Source organism: Musa acuminata, chromosome BXJ2-5 (assembly GCF_036884655.1).
Source record: "Musa acuminata AAA Group cultivar baxijiao chromosome BXJ2-5, Cavendish_Baxijiao_AAA, whole genome shotgun sequence".
In the NCBI taxonomy this organism is placed as follows: domain Eukaryota; kingdom Viridiplantae; phylum Streptophyta; class Magnoliopsida; order Zingiberales; family Musaceae; genus Musa; species Musa acuminata.
Window position 1 is genome coordinate 10,109,362 of NC_088342.1, and position 15,214 is coordinate 10,124,575.

At 40.2% G+C, this 15,214-nt stretch overlaps 2 protein-coding genes across 3 annotated transcripts; both read right to left on the minus strand.

Annotated features, from left to right (window-relative positions):
- Nucleotides 1-5,196: 5,196 nt before the first annotated feature.
- LOC135611699 (NDR1/HIN1-like protein 26) lies at nucleotides 5,197-6,610 on the minus strand. The gene has a single exon (XM_065107346.1). It carries the CDS (start codon nucleotides 6,509-6,511, stop codon nucleotides 5,885-5,887), a length of 627 nt encoding a protein of 208 aa, XP_064963418.1. The 5' UTR covers nucleotides 6,512-6,610; the 3' UTR covers nucleotides 5,197-5,884.
- A 2,689-nt stretch (nucleotides 6,611-9,299) lies between these two features.
- Nucleotides 9,300-15,184, minus strand: LOC103984941 (long chain base biosynthesis protein 1b). 2 transcript variants are annotated; one of them, XM_009402524.3, is made up of 13 exons: nucleotides 15,009-15,184; nucleotides 14,492-14,703; nucleotides 14,282-14,376; nucleotides 13,923-14,014; nucleotides 12,855-12,948; nucleotides 12,695-12,767; nucleotides 12,462-12,594; nucleotides 11,682-11,856; nucleotides 11,200-11,340; nucleotides 11,023-11,118; nucleotides 10,798-10,939; nucleotides 9,856-9,983; nucleotides 9,300-9,778 (listed from the first exon to the last, which is right to left on the minus strand). In XM_009402524.3, the coding sequence occupies exons 2-13, from the start codon at nucleotides 14,595-14,597 to the stop codon at nucleotides 9,602-9,604; spliced, it is 1,452 nt and encodes a 483-aa protein (XP_009400799.2). In that variant the 5' UTR covers nucleotides 14,598-14,703; nucleotides 15,009-15,184; the 3' UTR covers nucleotides 9,300-9,601. The 2 variants fall into 2 exon arrangements, with proteins under 2 accessions (XP_009400799.2, XP_064964837.1); XM_065108765.1 differs by lacking the exon at nucleotides 15,009-15,184 and adding an exon at nucleotides 14,908-15,008 and having other exon boundaries at nucleotides 9,431-9,778.
- Between the last annotated feature and the right edge of the window lie 30 nt (nucleotides 15,185-15,214).

Sequence of the window (15,214 nt, forward strand, 5' to 3'; positions counted from 1 at the left end):
AGTATTTTTTTCCTCTATTATACTCAGTAAATATGCCTCATTTCTAGTGAGAATAGAAATATCCCTTTTTGATTTTATTCTATTTTGCTTTCCCTAAGTTAGAATAATTTCGAAAAAAAAATTTTGAGTAAAAACAATTATAAAAAGTTTTTCTTTTTTGGAATAAAAGCGAGTCGTTTAATAAAATCTCATATTTAAATATCACCTTTTTTTTGTGTTGAGAACTGTTGAGAAATACTCGAAAAGGTCGCCTCACGTGCCCCGCGAGCGGGTTCGATGGACGGTGCGGCGACGGCCACGGAAACTGGGAACTGTGGAAGGGCTGTGGGACGGACGACGGCCTCATCTCAGTCTGCCCTTTTCTGACAGCGGGACGTGAGCCTTTTGACTTGATCGGCCGACGGACAGCGTTCTTCCGTTAGCAATCACTGTCATCTGGCTTCAAATAATACTGCATCATGATGGGTGGCGAAAACGAGAGATGGGCAAAAGGCCAAGTGAAGTTTGACGTTAACCTGTCTTTTCCAGGGCACAAATGGTGGTGTGGACAGAGCGGGGAATCGAGTTGGGTTTCGCGTGCTCGGCGGACGAGGAGGGACGGGATCCCTGCGTCCGCCTGTCTCGACGCCCGCTCGCATTAAAAGTCGGAATATTGCGACCCCGAGGCAGCACTGCAGACGCCCAAAAGCTACCTCCCCCAGTCGTTCGATCAATTGCCTTGTGGCCTCTGAAAGCATCACTTCACATTCCACTTGCAAGCCTACCAGCGGCGGCGGCGGCCACTTGACCTCACCCTGTCTCGACTCGAACTGATGGAACAGCGAACACTCTGTTTCCTTTGGGTCCTCGCTTGATCTTGAGCTTGAAACCACATGAACAGATCCAGAATGCCTTCCAGGCGAACACTGCAGCACCACAAAATGATAAAGAAGCCGAAGAATCACGTAAGCTTTCAGCGGAACATTCATGCGTCCAAATAGAGAAGAATTAATGACGAGATACATCGTCCGTGCAATTGCTTTGAAACTAGCTTTGCTTGTCGAAGCAGATTGAAGCCGAGAGCCGCAGGTGGTCGATTTCGGCATCACCTGCTTTCGTTCTCGAGGCCAAACATCCACGTATCCGATTCCTACACCTCTCCTTCGTTTCCAACACCGAGTAAGTAACATTATTGCCAGCCCTGAACGTGTTCCGAAACAATGTAACATAAACGTCTCATCTATCCATATCCATCAGACAATAGATGGGACATCGCTTTGTCCCATGCGGTGTGATGCACTATATTTGTGACAGCGAGAGCTGGATCGAAGTCAAGGGTAGACAAAAGGAGCATCCTCACCATCCTCTTCTGTCCTATATAGCTGCACATCCCACCATACTTGCAAGACTTGCCCAAGAAGCCTCTTTCTGTCTCACCTGTCCCCGCTCTTCCGAGGGCAGAATAAGACGAGGCAACTCCTTCGTCGAAGTCCTGTCCCGTTTGCGTTCTTTGAAGTGGAGATGGCCGTGGCAGGTCTTGGAGACGCCGGAGTGGTGCTGGGTGGAGGGAAGAGGAGGTTTAAGAGCCTCTACTGGAGGCTCAGAGCGGAGATAAGGAGGCAGCTGGCGAAAGGAAGGGAAAGCAAGCAGCGATTCAGCTTCCACTACGACCCTTATAGCTATGCGCTCAACTTTGATGATGGCTGCTCCGGCTTCCTGTCTCTGTAGCTTCTGCTTTCCCTGTTCTTTTAGGAAGGGTCTTGGTGTTCGTTTGGTCTGTCGACAGGGGAATGTTTTCCTGCGATGATGGTGGGTAGGTTGCCTTACTTTTTCAAGGCCTTTGAGAAGGAAGGAAGAATCCATGATGGCTCGTGAATGTTGATGTTTTCACTGGTGATGAGATTTGCTCTCTGGTCGTTTTCACTTCCCTTTAGTGTCTTCTTCAGAGCTTGATGCAGCAGAACAATGATCCATGGATTTATGCTTTCAGTGAGAAGATTTGCTCACTACATTTCACCTTCTTTTATCTGTCTGCTTCATTTCGTTAGAGAAGCCTACATCCTTAGCTGGAGAGAGAAGAAGAGAGAAGTTTGCTGCACTCGTAGTGCTCACAGCGGCACGATTAGAGTGGATGGCATCTCTTCCGAAGCATAGCTGCAACTAAAAAGAGCAAACCACGGTGAGGAAGCCATGTCGTCCACTTGTAGCGACTAACTTTGGCTCCACTGTTGCTGTCTCTGCCGCGGACAATGTGTCTGCGGCAGGAGCAATAGAGGAATGGCAGGAGGCCATTATGGCTCCCCTGATCGTTGCATGCTGCTGCTTCTGCATGTCTCTTTGGCACCTCCTTTTTATGTGTAAACTGCATTAAATGAGATCACACATGCCGCAGCAGCGCAAAGAAACTTGGCAGAAGAGCATGTAGCATTCATTGATCACTGTTTGCAGGTCCTGCCAATTTCAACAGCAATTAGCACTCCAGTAAACTATAAAGAGGGAGGAGGTGTCATTTTGGAGAAAGATGAAGAAGAAGACGAGAAAACCATCAGAACCGAGATTTCAATCTTATTTTATCTTCTGAACTAATAAAAATCAAATCTTTTTCCTGTATTTTTGACGAGCTGTTATAGAAGATGTCTGACAGCGAAGACAAATTCAATGAGGTATCAAAGTCTCACCAGAGGACAAGCAAGTTTTGACAATACTCACACTACAAGAAATCTTCTTTGGATTTATGTCAGTCTTCTGACATAGAAACCACAGTCAACCTGTAAAATCGTAGCTCAATATTTCGATTATATGTGTTGTCATTTAGCTAACATATAAATTTTGTTCTTCTCATGAAAGGTATCATCATGTTCTTCCCAATCCAAATGGAAACTATCTACTGAACAGATCAATCGAATCTTTCACGGGGGTAATTCGAACAGGAAATTAAGAAAAAGCTCGCCGGGAAACAATTACGAAAGAGACTCCAAAATGAATTTTTGCTATGATCGATACCAAGTAACACGTAAATCGAGCTGAAGATGATGCGGAAGTCATCTCGCGGACAGCCCGCGCACACTATCGGATCACATCGAATGGGATCATGGTCTCTTGACGACGTCAAGGCCTCCATGCACGAACACAAGAGAGGCGTCCTGTTCTTCGCCACCAGTTTCACGCTGCCCACAGCTTCGAGGTACTTGAGCCCCATGCGACACGAGCCCATGATCGCATCGCGGAGCCCAGGCTTCTCACCCCGTCGGTAAATGATCCCCCGCTACTCCATAGTTCTTCCGAGATCGTACGTGAGTGGCACCAACTTCATGCGGATGACCTTAGTTTTGCTGCTGAGCAAAGCAAACATCGACATTAGATTGCAGATGACATCAATCTATGAGCTCTGAGCAAGTGGATGATTCTGGGAATAGACGAAGAACTGATACGAGCACATTTTGGTGGACAAAATCTGCCCAAAACCTGACATTGGCTCTCGATAGTCGTAGCTGATGCAGTGGCCTCTACAGTCAAACCATGATACAGAGAATCAATCATGATCGAAGTACTAAACATTTCGAAATGCAGCTGAGAACGTACAGTTTATGATGTGTGATGCGTCTGTTTGTCTGTGTTGCCCAAGTCATGTACATCGGTGAAAGAACATGAGAGAGAAGGAATCATTTACGAAAGACAGATTATATATAATCTGTTGATGACGAATAGCATCAGAGTGAATCTAGCATGAGGATAGAGGCAAAGAACATGATGCATTGGATATGCATGAGAGTGAATCTAGCATTGTTTTCAGCTCATCATTTTGCATGTAATCATCACAATGGGACATTTCTCTTTAGACAGAAGTGATCAACAGAATGACAGCTTATTTAGCTTTTGATAAGTATTGTGGCAGAAGACTTCAAGTCTACAGTTCCTCCGTCACTCAAAAACCGGAGTTCCTTAGCCACCAAGGCGCCATCCAAGTCGATCACCATCGGCGGTGATGGACCCCAAACCTTTAGCCATTTGTCAGAGTTGTGCTGTTCGTTTCCTGACACGATTCTCTGCGTTGCACTCACTTGGAAACACTGCTCTGCTGCTCTGCAACACACTGTTCGCTCACCCTCTGCAATGTGATCACTCTTCCATTCCACGGGGAAGGAGGGGGGCCATGGCGTCACCCGCTGCGTGGCTGCCGGTTTCCGGTGGAGCGCCGTGCCCCCAACAACTCCATCATTAGATAGCGACGCCGTGGTTTGTCTCCTTGCTTATAACTCTTCCAACATCATTTTACTTGCACTAACAATTGTCATTCTGTGTTTGAATTGACGAGTGACGAGTGTTTTTGGATTTCTTAAGGTAAAAGAAAAGAAAAAGTAAATTCGAAGAGATTCTTATTTGTAGAAAGAAGAGGGTTTTGGAGATAAAAGGATTGATTAGTATGTTTATTCATATGGTGTGATAAAAAAGAATAATAAGAATTTGAATGTTTATGAGTTTTTTCTATGTTATATCCGAAGAGATTGAGATTAAAAAAAAAATCGATGTAAAGTTTTCGATCGAGATAAGTATTTATTTTCTTTGAATTTTATGTTCTAAGACGTAAATAAAGAGTGTCGAATCATATGAATATTATATTTATAATTAGAATTATAAGTTTTTATTATTCATTAAGAAATTAGAGTTTTCTAGGCCCAAATATAAAATTTCATTACTTTTATAAAAAAAAAAATCTATTCACTCATACAAAATATTATTATTATTTTAAACTAAGTATATATTATTCTTAGAATTATGAAAGTGAAATATTATGATTCTTATACTTTCAACCTCGTAATTATGAAAGTAAAACATTTAATCTCATTTCTTCTCGTGTTATCAACTTTGTTAATAGAAATACCATATGATTTATCACTAAGCACGTGTTGATTTTATCTTATTTCGATTTATCACCGAGCACGTGTAGTATTTTCGTCAACAAGATCGACGACGTGTGGAGAAACATGATTAAATATTTTACTTTCAAAAGTATATAAAAAATCTCATTTTAAAATTTAAAAATATAGGAACCACAATACTAAACATAATTAATTATAGGATATAATTTACAATTAATCCTTTTTTAATCCCTTGTGAAAAAATAAGGATTTAATTTTTTAAAAAAATAATAGGACATGAAACCCATCATAAATAGTAGAAATGAGGGGAGGAGAAGACATGTTGGGTGGGTTAAAGTTGGATCAGACTAAATAGGCAGAAATCTCTGTTCTTGGGTTTGTGATCCGACAAACTACAAAGTTGGTGTGGCCTAAACCACACTCTTAGCTAAAGGCCAATGAACTGAAATGAAAGACAACTCGATTGCGATGCCCACTTGAAACCAACCAACCAAAAATTGGAGCAATAATTCTGCTACAGACTTCAAAGTTTGCAGCCCCCAATCATTGTCATCATCAGCTTTACTCTCAGGTGTGTTCTTCTAAAAGGTTTCACCAAAGATAATATCTAAAGCTACTACTACTTCTAAAAGGTTTCACCATAGATAATATCTATAGTTATAGTTATCCGATCGATCTCCTTCTTGTAATGGTATCCGAAACAGATGAATTGTAGATGACTCCCTTTGCCCACCATGCCCAAGCTTTTATCTTCGCTGTCCCCCACTACTAACCTTACAGCAGCAAACAAGTGAAAGAGAAGAAACCGAAATGAATGAACAGAAGAAGGCAGATAACCAAGCAAGTGCTGCTGCCATTAGCTGCATGCTTCGACTCACGACATCCCACTTGGCTTTCCCTCTTTTATCTACTCACAACCCCATCATCCTCCTCCCCACAGAAAGCAAGCCAGGTTTTAACTCTCCCCATGTCATCTCCACTTCCCAAACAGCAACAACAAGAAAGACCGTAAGGACTACTGGCCATCAAACGGTGGTAGAACACCGAGTCCCCTGCACCAAACTCATCGGTCCTGGATCGCCCCCGGGTCTCAGCACTATCACAGCAACGCAATCCACATCGATCCTGTAACTCCCGGACACCCAGCTGCCCACCTTCCACCGGAGCTTCCCGTCGAGCTTCAGCTCGAGGTACAGCTTCCCGGCAGTCTGGTCACGGCTGACCTCGTACCCGAACGACGGTGCGACGGGCATGCTGATCCCGTTAAGCGAGGAAGACAAGATGTTGATGTCCTGGTGGCCCTGGTAGAACGGCGGCAGCGCGGAGTCGGCGGTGATCTGCTGCCCTTTGTAGGCGGCGTAAGTGTGTAGCTGGTCGTAGTAGATTCCGACGCGCGCGTTGGGGTTCTTGGAAATGATGGTGGTTTGGATGGTGGAGTTGAGGAGGCGAGGCGGCGACGCGAGGCTCAGCTCGTAGACGGCCGTGTCCTTGAGGTAGAATTCCGGCTTGGTGGGGTGGAGGATGAGCCAGACGAGGAAGACGAGGGAGAGGATGGAGACGAGGAGGGCGGAGAAGCCGTAGAGGAGCTTCTTGTTGAGGTGGAATCCTTTCTTGGAGCAGTCCTTGGGTGAGGTGGCGACGAGAAGAGACATTTGCTGTGGAGGTCGGAAGGTAAGCAAGAGGGGTTAGCGGTGGGAAGGAGAAGAGATTGAGGAAGGCTTTAATATGAGGAAGGGAGGGTGGTGGGGCGAGTCATGATCATGCACAAAGCTAGGCAATTGTTCGTAGAAGACCCCACGCAGCTCTTGACTTGTTGATAGGGTTTAATGGTACATGGTGTCTCCTCTTTCTCCATATATTTCTCTAATTATATTGCAGGATTAGCATTTATGGTGTATGGATCTAAGCACAATCGTATATATGATCGGTGGATATCAATAATAATAGAAAAAGACAAAAGGTAACAAATCAAACCCATCATATTAATCGAAGAAAAGATATTTTTAAATTTTAAAATATTTATAAAATATTTTTTATAATCGTTACGGTTAGATTGCGGATACCATAAACTCTCTCTACTCAATATATAGATATATCAGGATTATTTATCTTTCCTATCAAATGACATTGTCATCAAACACGCAACGTAAATTTCATCAAGATATTAAAGGATCATTTGTCGATCTTTACCGTAAACCTATGGAGATTTAACTAGGAAATAATTCTCATATCGTACAAAGATCTCAGATTTGGTCACTATTTTTTAGCTTGATCAGTCTGAATGACTTTGCATGCCAACCTATACCAAAAAGGTAAGTAGTTCTTCAGGTCTTCAGGTCTCATTTGAAATCGGTGTGGGTTGGTTTGCTCATGGTAAGTGGTGGGAGGGATGCATTTTGATCCTCTAACTTCTACGCATCTGGACCTAAAAGTGGGATCACATCCTGTAAATATAATATAGGAGTTTGATGTTTGTTTGCTACCTCAACCTGGCTAAAGTGGTAAAGAGGAGAGGCTAAATTAAACATCCTTGGGAAAAGGTTGGGAAGATGTAATGGGATACTGAACTGTAGACAAGGAATGATTGCTCTGCTCTCAGTTCTTAATATGTTATCTAGATTTTTATAAAGGGGGAAAAAAAATAAATTAAATCTGAAACTCTTACTCAACAATATATAAATTAAAAACAAATCAAGAAAGTGTGGAATATATAGGTAAAAGGCAAAAAAGGATGTGTACATGGTGATGAGAGGAGAGGAGACAAGGTCCAACTAATCCATCCCAGAAAACTCAATAATGACATGAGAAACAGAACAAATCAAGTCAAATGCTAATGCAAGTGAGCCATAATCTCATGTATATGATCTGTACTGTCCCACATCAAATCTATTTCCTCTACAAGCAATTGCCCATCATACAAATCCATCCAAAATGGAACAGTCTATGTACTATCTAGTGTTGCATTTGATGTTTGGACTACAGTATTATGTTAAGATTTGAAAGGTGGAGGAAAAATAAGAGAGAGGAATAGTTCTATTATCCTTTTTTTTTTCTTGTCACTGACTTCTTAGATTGACAATGAATGAATTGAAAGAAAATAAAGAAAAGGGACATGGAACAATTAGTTTTGCTATAATTTTGCTACACACACAAAGATGGTGAACATTTAGCTTTTATGTCTACTTTATGTTTCATCAAATTTGATGACAAGAGGAGGACAAAGAAAGGTAGGGGGATTTTAGAGAACAGAAAAAAGAACTTTTTTGTAGTGTTTTGGGAATCATTAGTACACCTGCTTTAGAGGTGAATGGGGTCCCCAAAAGTCATTTCCTTTTGCCACAGAGTTTAGTGCTGTTGGGTGAGCAATTGGAGGTGCATGCCATGCTTCCTTGGGTTACTTGCAGTGTGGCCAAATCTTAATATAATATTATGCAATCATGAAGCACAGATAAATGTCAGTCAGCTCTTATGGATATTTTGAGGGCAATAAGAATAATTCTGATCACCTCTAAATCCAGTTATTGATCACTGATGCAACCATCCTTCATTTCCCTGATATTGCCCAGTTATTGTTCACTAGGGATACTCCAACCAGGCCACCAGAAAACACACCTCCTTTATGTGATTGATTCCAACAGATCCTGATGCAAACATGCTTCATGGTGACATTTCTACCATCTAGATCACCAACTACAAGATATCTGAAGCAAAGCAGCCAAGGAAATTTCTGTTTTCAGTAGATGGATGCACAGGAAATGATCTAATTTCCTAAACAATTATGAGTTTTGCAACTTGGGTAGTATGACAATGGAAAAAATGATAACTAAAATATGTGGGGAAAAGCAGCTTTTCAATCAGGAGATCCTTTTGTTATGGCAGTAATCATATGTTTCTGGTATGAAAAATAGACTAAATATTTTATGCCATCTGGTATAGGTTGCCATTCTTTGGGTGCTCAAAATCCACCAAATGAGGCCCCCATAGGTTATTTGAAAAGGCAAATAAACCTACAAGACCAGGATGGTAGCAATGTTCAGTGTTCATGTGGACATTGATTGCCTGTGTTTCCAGTCAGCAAGCACTCATTTCATGTCAAGAACAACTTTCTCTAACCAATGATTGCTAACATTTAGAAAGATGAAGAGATGATTGGTTTCGCAATCTGTTCACCCTACTTAATCAGTGGGCTTTCTAAATCTTTGTTTGGCAGAAATGCCATAGTAGTTTGGTGCAAACATCAAAATTGTCAAACTGAAATCACATTGTTCCACTATTTCATAGACTGAATAAGTATACGGTGAAGTAGACGATAATAATAGCAAACTTAGTTGTGCCATTCGATAAATGGAACAGCAAGACAATGCATGTGATGTGAATCCAATAAGAAATACAGATATAAAACAAGTGCACTTGGGTTCAATTGTTCAAACAAGCTCATAATTGAGAAGAATTGGCATTTATTTTATTCCCATCCATGGAATTACAAGGAAATTACTTCAATAAGACAACAAAAATCAACAGATTTGTACCTTTCTTGATCTACACAGAAGGACAATCAATCAAGTCTAAAATTTGGTTGAAGAACAATAAACTATTAATCGACAGTCATCTTGAAACCCTGCGATTCTCCGCTCTTCTTTTCTCTTTTCTTTGACCTTTTTCCATGAAATGACTAAAATAGGATACAGGAATGTAAAATGGACAAATCAAACAGTTACTTGGGGTTTTGCAGTGAGGTAAACTCAAAGATGCTCGGCCAGAGTCGTTGTTGCAACTCTCCTCAATGAGTCTGATACTTTCCGAATGTCAGATTCTGAGTGGCCTGCTGAAACAAACAACCGAATACCAACTGGAAGGCGGCACTTATCCAGAACAGACCTTTTTGTGCTCACAATAAAAACAGAATCCTCCTTCAGCATCTGCTATGGCCAAGAATTGTCAGAGACTGTTTTGTGATGCACACAGTTATTACATATCTACTTAAAACTTAACTCACCCTATCAGCAATATTGTTGAGAAGTTCCAAGTCACCCTTGGAGGAACCTGTTGACTTCTTCAGTTTAAGGAAGACAATGGGCGATAATGGATGGCTCCCAATTGTCAATCCTGGTACATCTGACAATCCTGCACTCCAATAGAGCAATAAATTTATCAGACCCAGACAACTACCAAGATAACAAGTATCAACAAACACACCCTACAAAATCATGTCATGAGATTATTAGACAAGGTATCTGTTAACACTTGGTGCTTCATGCAGCATCCAAATATGTAAAATAAAGTCAACATTAAAAAAACTTCACCAATAATTGATTGCCATGAGATCCTACAGTTTCTGATGCCCAGTAGCAAATCAAATTACAATTTGCAATTACTAGATAACAAGGCCAACATTTCAGATTCCGAATGGGTACATGTCTAGATCCCATATCTTGTCTGTTGGTGATCATGACTGGAAAGAGCCGCAAAAGGTGAGATTTAATCCAGGTAATGAATGGTCGCATGGTTGGTCATCCCAAAATGATCACACTGTTTGGAGGCTAGCACAAGGATGCTCTATTTGGAGAGAACTTCAAAAGAAATGAAAACCTATGCAGATGGAAGCGACCTTATGGCAGGGCCCATTAAGATCAAAATACATAAACCGGAACCATAAATAGGCATAATGCATGAAGCATACCATCACACCAGAAGTTCTTGGTTACAGGTTTCTCCTGGGTACTTATTCCATGGGAAATCCAGTTGACTGAGAGGAGAGAGGAGGGAGGAGAAGAAGCAAGGTATGGCAGTAGGGAGGGAAAGAGAGAGAGAGACAGAGAGAGCTAAAGATAAGAACGTGACACATCTAGTCGTCTTTAGTTATAGCAATACATAATATGACATAAAAAGATTTGCACACAACCAGCAAAAGCATTGTGCAATTTATCACAGAACTCACCTTTCCATAATAGAGCAATGTTACTCCTCAGTGATGTAAGAACAGAGGGATTATCCTCCAAGTAATTTACTGCAGAAACAGCAGCACTTGCAAGAAAAGGAGGCAAAGATGCAGAGAACACATATCCAGAGCTGCTCAAACGCTGCAAAATCAAAATTCCACTAGTCAGTCAAGTGTTGAGCCTACAGGATTGTGCAATTCAGATAAAAATCAATGTTTCCCTACTTGGTGATCAACAACTCTGACACTTCCAGTGCAGAAACCCCCATCAGTTGCCAATGCATTACCCATACCAGCAGTTATTATATCAATTTTCTCAACCTGCATTATAAATCAAATTTAGAGGGCATGGTAGACAGACATGTAGTCTGTGGATGAAACAAATATTAAAAGCTGACTTACAGGAACTCCATAGTATTCAGCAAGACCTCGTCCAGAGTTTCCAAGTACACCAAATGAATGACTTTCATCCAATATCACCCGAAAATGGTATTTCTCCTTTAGCTGGACAATCTCATCCAATGGGGCTATTTGACCAGAATTCTGAACACATCAAAACCACAATAGACTCTTAGATGTAAGAACTGAAATAGTATTGCTTCAGATGCTTTAAAAATTATAGCTGAAACCCATTTAAAATTTAGTAAGCTGAAGCTGAAAAAATTGTAGACATACCCTCCTAAAATGTCTACTTCAGGAGGAGTTTGAGATTATTATAAGACCACAAAAATTTACAGGTTGAAATGAACTATTTTATAGACTGACAACAGAATTTGCAGTAAGAAGGTAAAACCCAAATGCTTGAATGGAACAGGCAAGTATGTATATCAGATACAGCAAGGTACTGTAAAAAGATTACAATTGGCTCATTTTCTCATGCATACCTGGTATACAGCCTCAACAACAATATAACGCCGTATCTTCTCAGCTTGCTTATTTCCCCGAGTCAATTTCTCCAAAGTGTTCTCTAGTGATTTCATGTCATTGTGTTTGAAATAAACAACGGTACTTCTTGAGAGATGAAGCCCATTTTGCACTCCCCAGTGAACACCCTCATCTCTGTAAAAACAAGATAATGCATTAGTAAATTATTCTGCCAAGGACAATTGAATTTGTCTTATATCCAAGCAGTCAATCATGCTGAAAACAATACAAATAAATCACTCAAGTGGAACAATACAAACAAGGAACCAAAGCGTATAAGACATCAAAACATGTGATCATCATTATAAATGAAGATTCTTGATTCATTAGAACCATCATGTTTCTTTCTCTATGAAAAGGCAATCGACCACTATGGGATCCACAGAGGGTTTAGATGTGAACAACCATATGATTGTCCCCCTCGTCATGGATCAGCCTTAAGGTGAGGATAGACCTACCCTCAAATGCTACATGATGTACACTGATACAGAATTGTGACAATCATTTCCAGTTCATGTCTGAAGTAAGCACAAAGAGAAAATGTCTATGCAAATTACAAAATTTTGGAAGTTCTAGAATGTAGAGAACACAATGGAACCACATTTGTTCCAACTGGGAAAGAAGAAAATGGAAGAGAAGTTCACACTTTCAAATGATAGAACATGGCACATCTTAAAACAATGTGATTAACATTAAGATTAACACTTATATAAAGATTTTACAAGGGAAAATTGACTTACGCAACAATGATATCTCCTTTCTTGCAAAATGCTGGAATGACACTGAAAATGGTTGAGATTCCATAAGAGTAGAGGATCGAATCTGGGGTACCCATGAACTTTGCAATTCTCTCCTCACAATCGAGGTGGACATCTGCAATAATGGTAATAATTTATAGAACAAGGATTTTAGAGATGTTTCAGAAGTTAACAAGAAAACACATTAAAATTCTTGATAAAAGAATGAGACATACCAATTGTTCCATAGAAGCCACGAGGACCACAAGAGCCGACACCATATTTCTCTAAGGAACTGACACATGAATCCTGAAACAGATACTTGTTATGAAAACTTCATTGAGAAATATTAACACAGATTGATGCAGAGGAAAAAAATAAAAATTTAATTCTTACAATAATCTTCTCATTGCCTATTAATCCAAGATAATTTGCTGATGCAAAGTTCACAACCTCCTTTCCATCAATTATCGTATGGGGCCCAGCAGCACTGTATCAAACAGTACCTTGTTAGAAGGAACAAAATTCCATGTACATATGAATTTCAACTTTCAGATATCTTAAGATCAACAAGGAGAACCTAGAAACCGTAACCAGGAATTAGAAAATAGATAATTTGAATTCCTCTTCATTTGAAATCCAAGGGGAAGACATACAAAACTCCTGATATGCCTTTCAGATAACTTAAGATCAACAAGGAGAACCTAGAAACCATAACCAGGAATTAGAAAATAGATAATTTGAATTCCTCTTCATTTGAAATCCAAGGAGAAGACACACAAAACTCCTGATATGCCTTTCCATTTGAACCATCTCGGACACTGAATAATGTCCACTGATCTACCCTTTCGACCTTTACTTTCTAGTGTTTGCCTCAAAATATTTTAAATCACTCGAATCAGAATTGTTGAGACTCACGGATGAAACAAATCAGTTAGGCTCATCAAATCTACAGCATTCAAAGGACATCATATTAGGCTCGTAACAAATGGACCAGTATTGGTTTAAATGTTGGTACCAATCACTCTCTTGGTCCTGTTTAAAATACCCATAACTTGTGTTTCCCTTTTCAATCCCTTTCATAATTGAATAATATGTATAACTACTAGAATCTTTTTGAAAAGAAGCACCTAGTTTCTTCCAAAAAAATAATCTGCCACAAATATGAACTCCAATCCCAATTAAAAGGAGGGAAAAAATAAGCTGAATTCAAGTCACATAAGAACCCAAAAAGTAAAAAGTTTGAATGATATTCTCCACCAAAATAGATTAAGTAAAATACTTGAAGCTACAGGTCATGTGTTAATATGCAAGAAACACACTGTAGCACACGATTATCTAGAGCTTAATACTATAAACTTCACATACATCCTAATTAGCAAAGATCAATCTGCCAAGCATATACTAAGAAAATATTTCTTTAAAATTCATGAACATTACAAAGAAACTCAGCAGTCATTTTACCTTTCCAGTGTTGGCGGTTCAGCCTTCATATCCTCTGAAATAGATGGATGAAGGGGTTCTGGGACCCATTCTTCACAAAGATCATCTATTTCCTGTGTCATGAGACATAAGATTCTCAAATGTCTTCTCTTAAATTTATTCAAAACAAGCTCACTTCATGAACAACATAAATGTTCAACATAGGCAAACAAGAAAGGAAAGAAAAAGGAAGAATGTTCAAGACAAGATTACTCTTATGTATATAAGTATTCTAGAATAAGTGTGCAGATATCTCATATATAGATAGTTCATTATAAGAAACTGGTGAATCAAAAGACCATCGATCTAGAAAAGCAGAAACTCAAAAATAGTAGACAAACCTTCTCTGTAAGTGGCTTCTTGGGAGGCTTATAGCTTTTTCTGGTGAGCTGGAACAGTATGACCGCAACAAGTAGCACTTCAACAACCAGGTGCCCTTCAATCACAAGCAAAACCAAAGAAAAGTCAAATTTTAGCCACTAAACAAACGCTTAATTGTATCAGGAAAGGAGAAATTTCAATTCTCATAGCGCAGGAAGAAGACAACCCACCATCTATATGCACCCCAAAGACAACTGCTCGGGCAAGCGGGGCATCAAAAGCCACCGACACCCAATCCAACGCTGCTGTGGTCATATTCATAACAGCCGAAGCCATAACTTCCGCAGTCAACTCGACAGAGGGCAGAATACGCCAATAAACTCACAGTTGCAGACCACCAAACAAAACTTGAACCAATTCCTTCGTATGGCACTCTGTAAATCTGGAGGAAAGAGAGAGAAAAAAAAAAACTATCTGAAATGAAGGGCGATTTCCTACAAAAGTGGCTCCCAAATCAATTCCTCAACAGATCGACACTTAAAACAAAATTCCACCTCGAACAAAGCAAAAGACGAAATATATTTTCTCTTTGGAATCATAATTAACTCGATCTAATTTCTCTTCAATGCAAAAAGAGGGCTTTTACATGTAATTCTAGTCAGTCGACAGATTAAGAAAGACAACAGAATCCAAATAGCAGCCCAGCGATCCAAAAGTAATGGTAAAGACGAGGTGATTCTGACGCACCTGCGGAGCCCCAACCCTAGCTAAAGATCGAAGCGATGGTTGTCTGAGACTGGAGCTGTGCGAACTGCCTGATGTATATATAATAATAGAGGGAAGAGATCGAGACAAGCGAAGGTGTATACGGAATTGAATTGGATTGGAGGACTGGGGGAAAGGGTCCTCCTTGGGGAGCTTGACGACGACGGACGAAGAGGTCAACAATGATG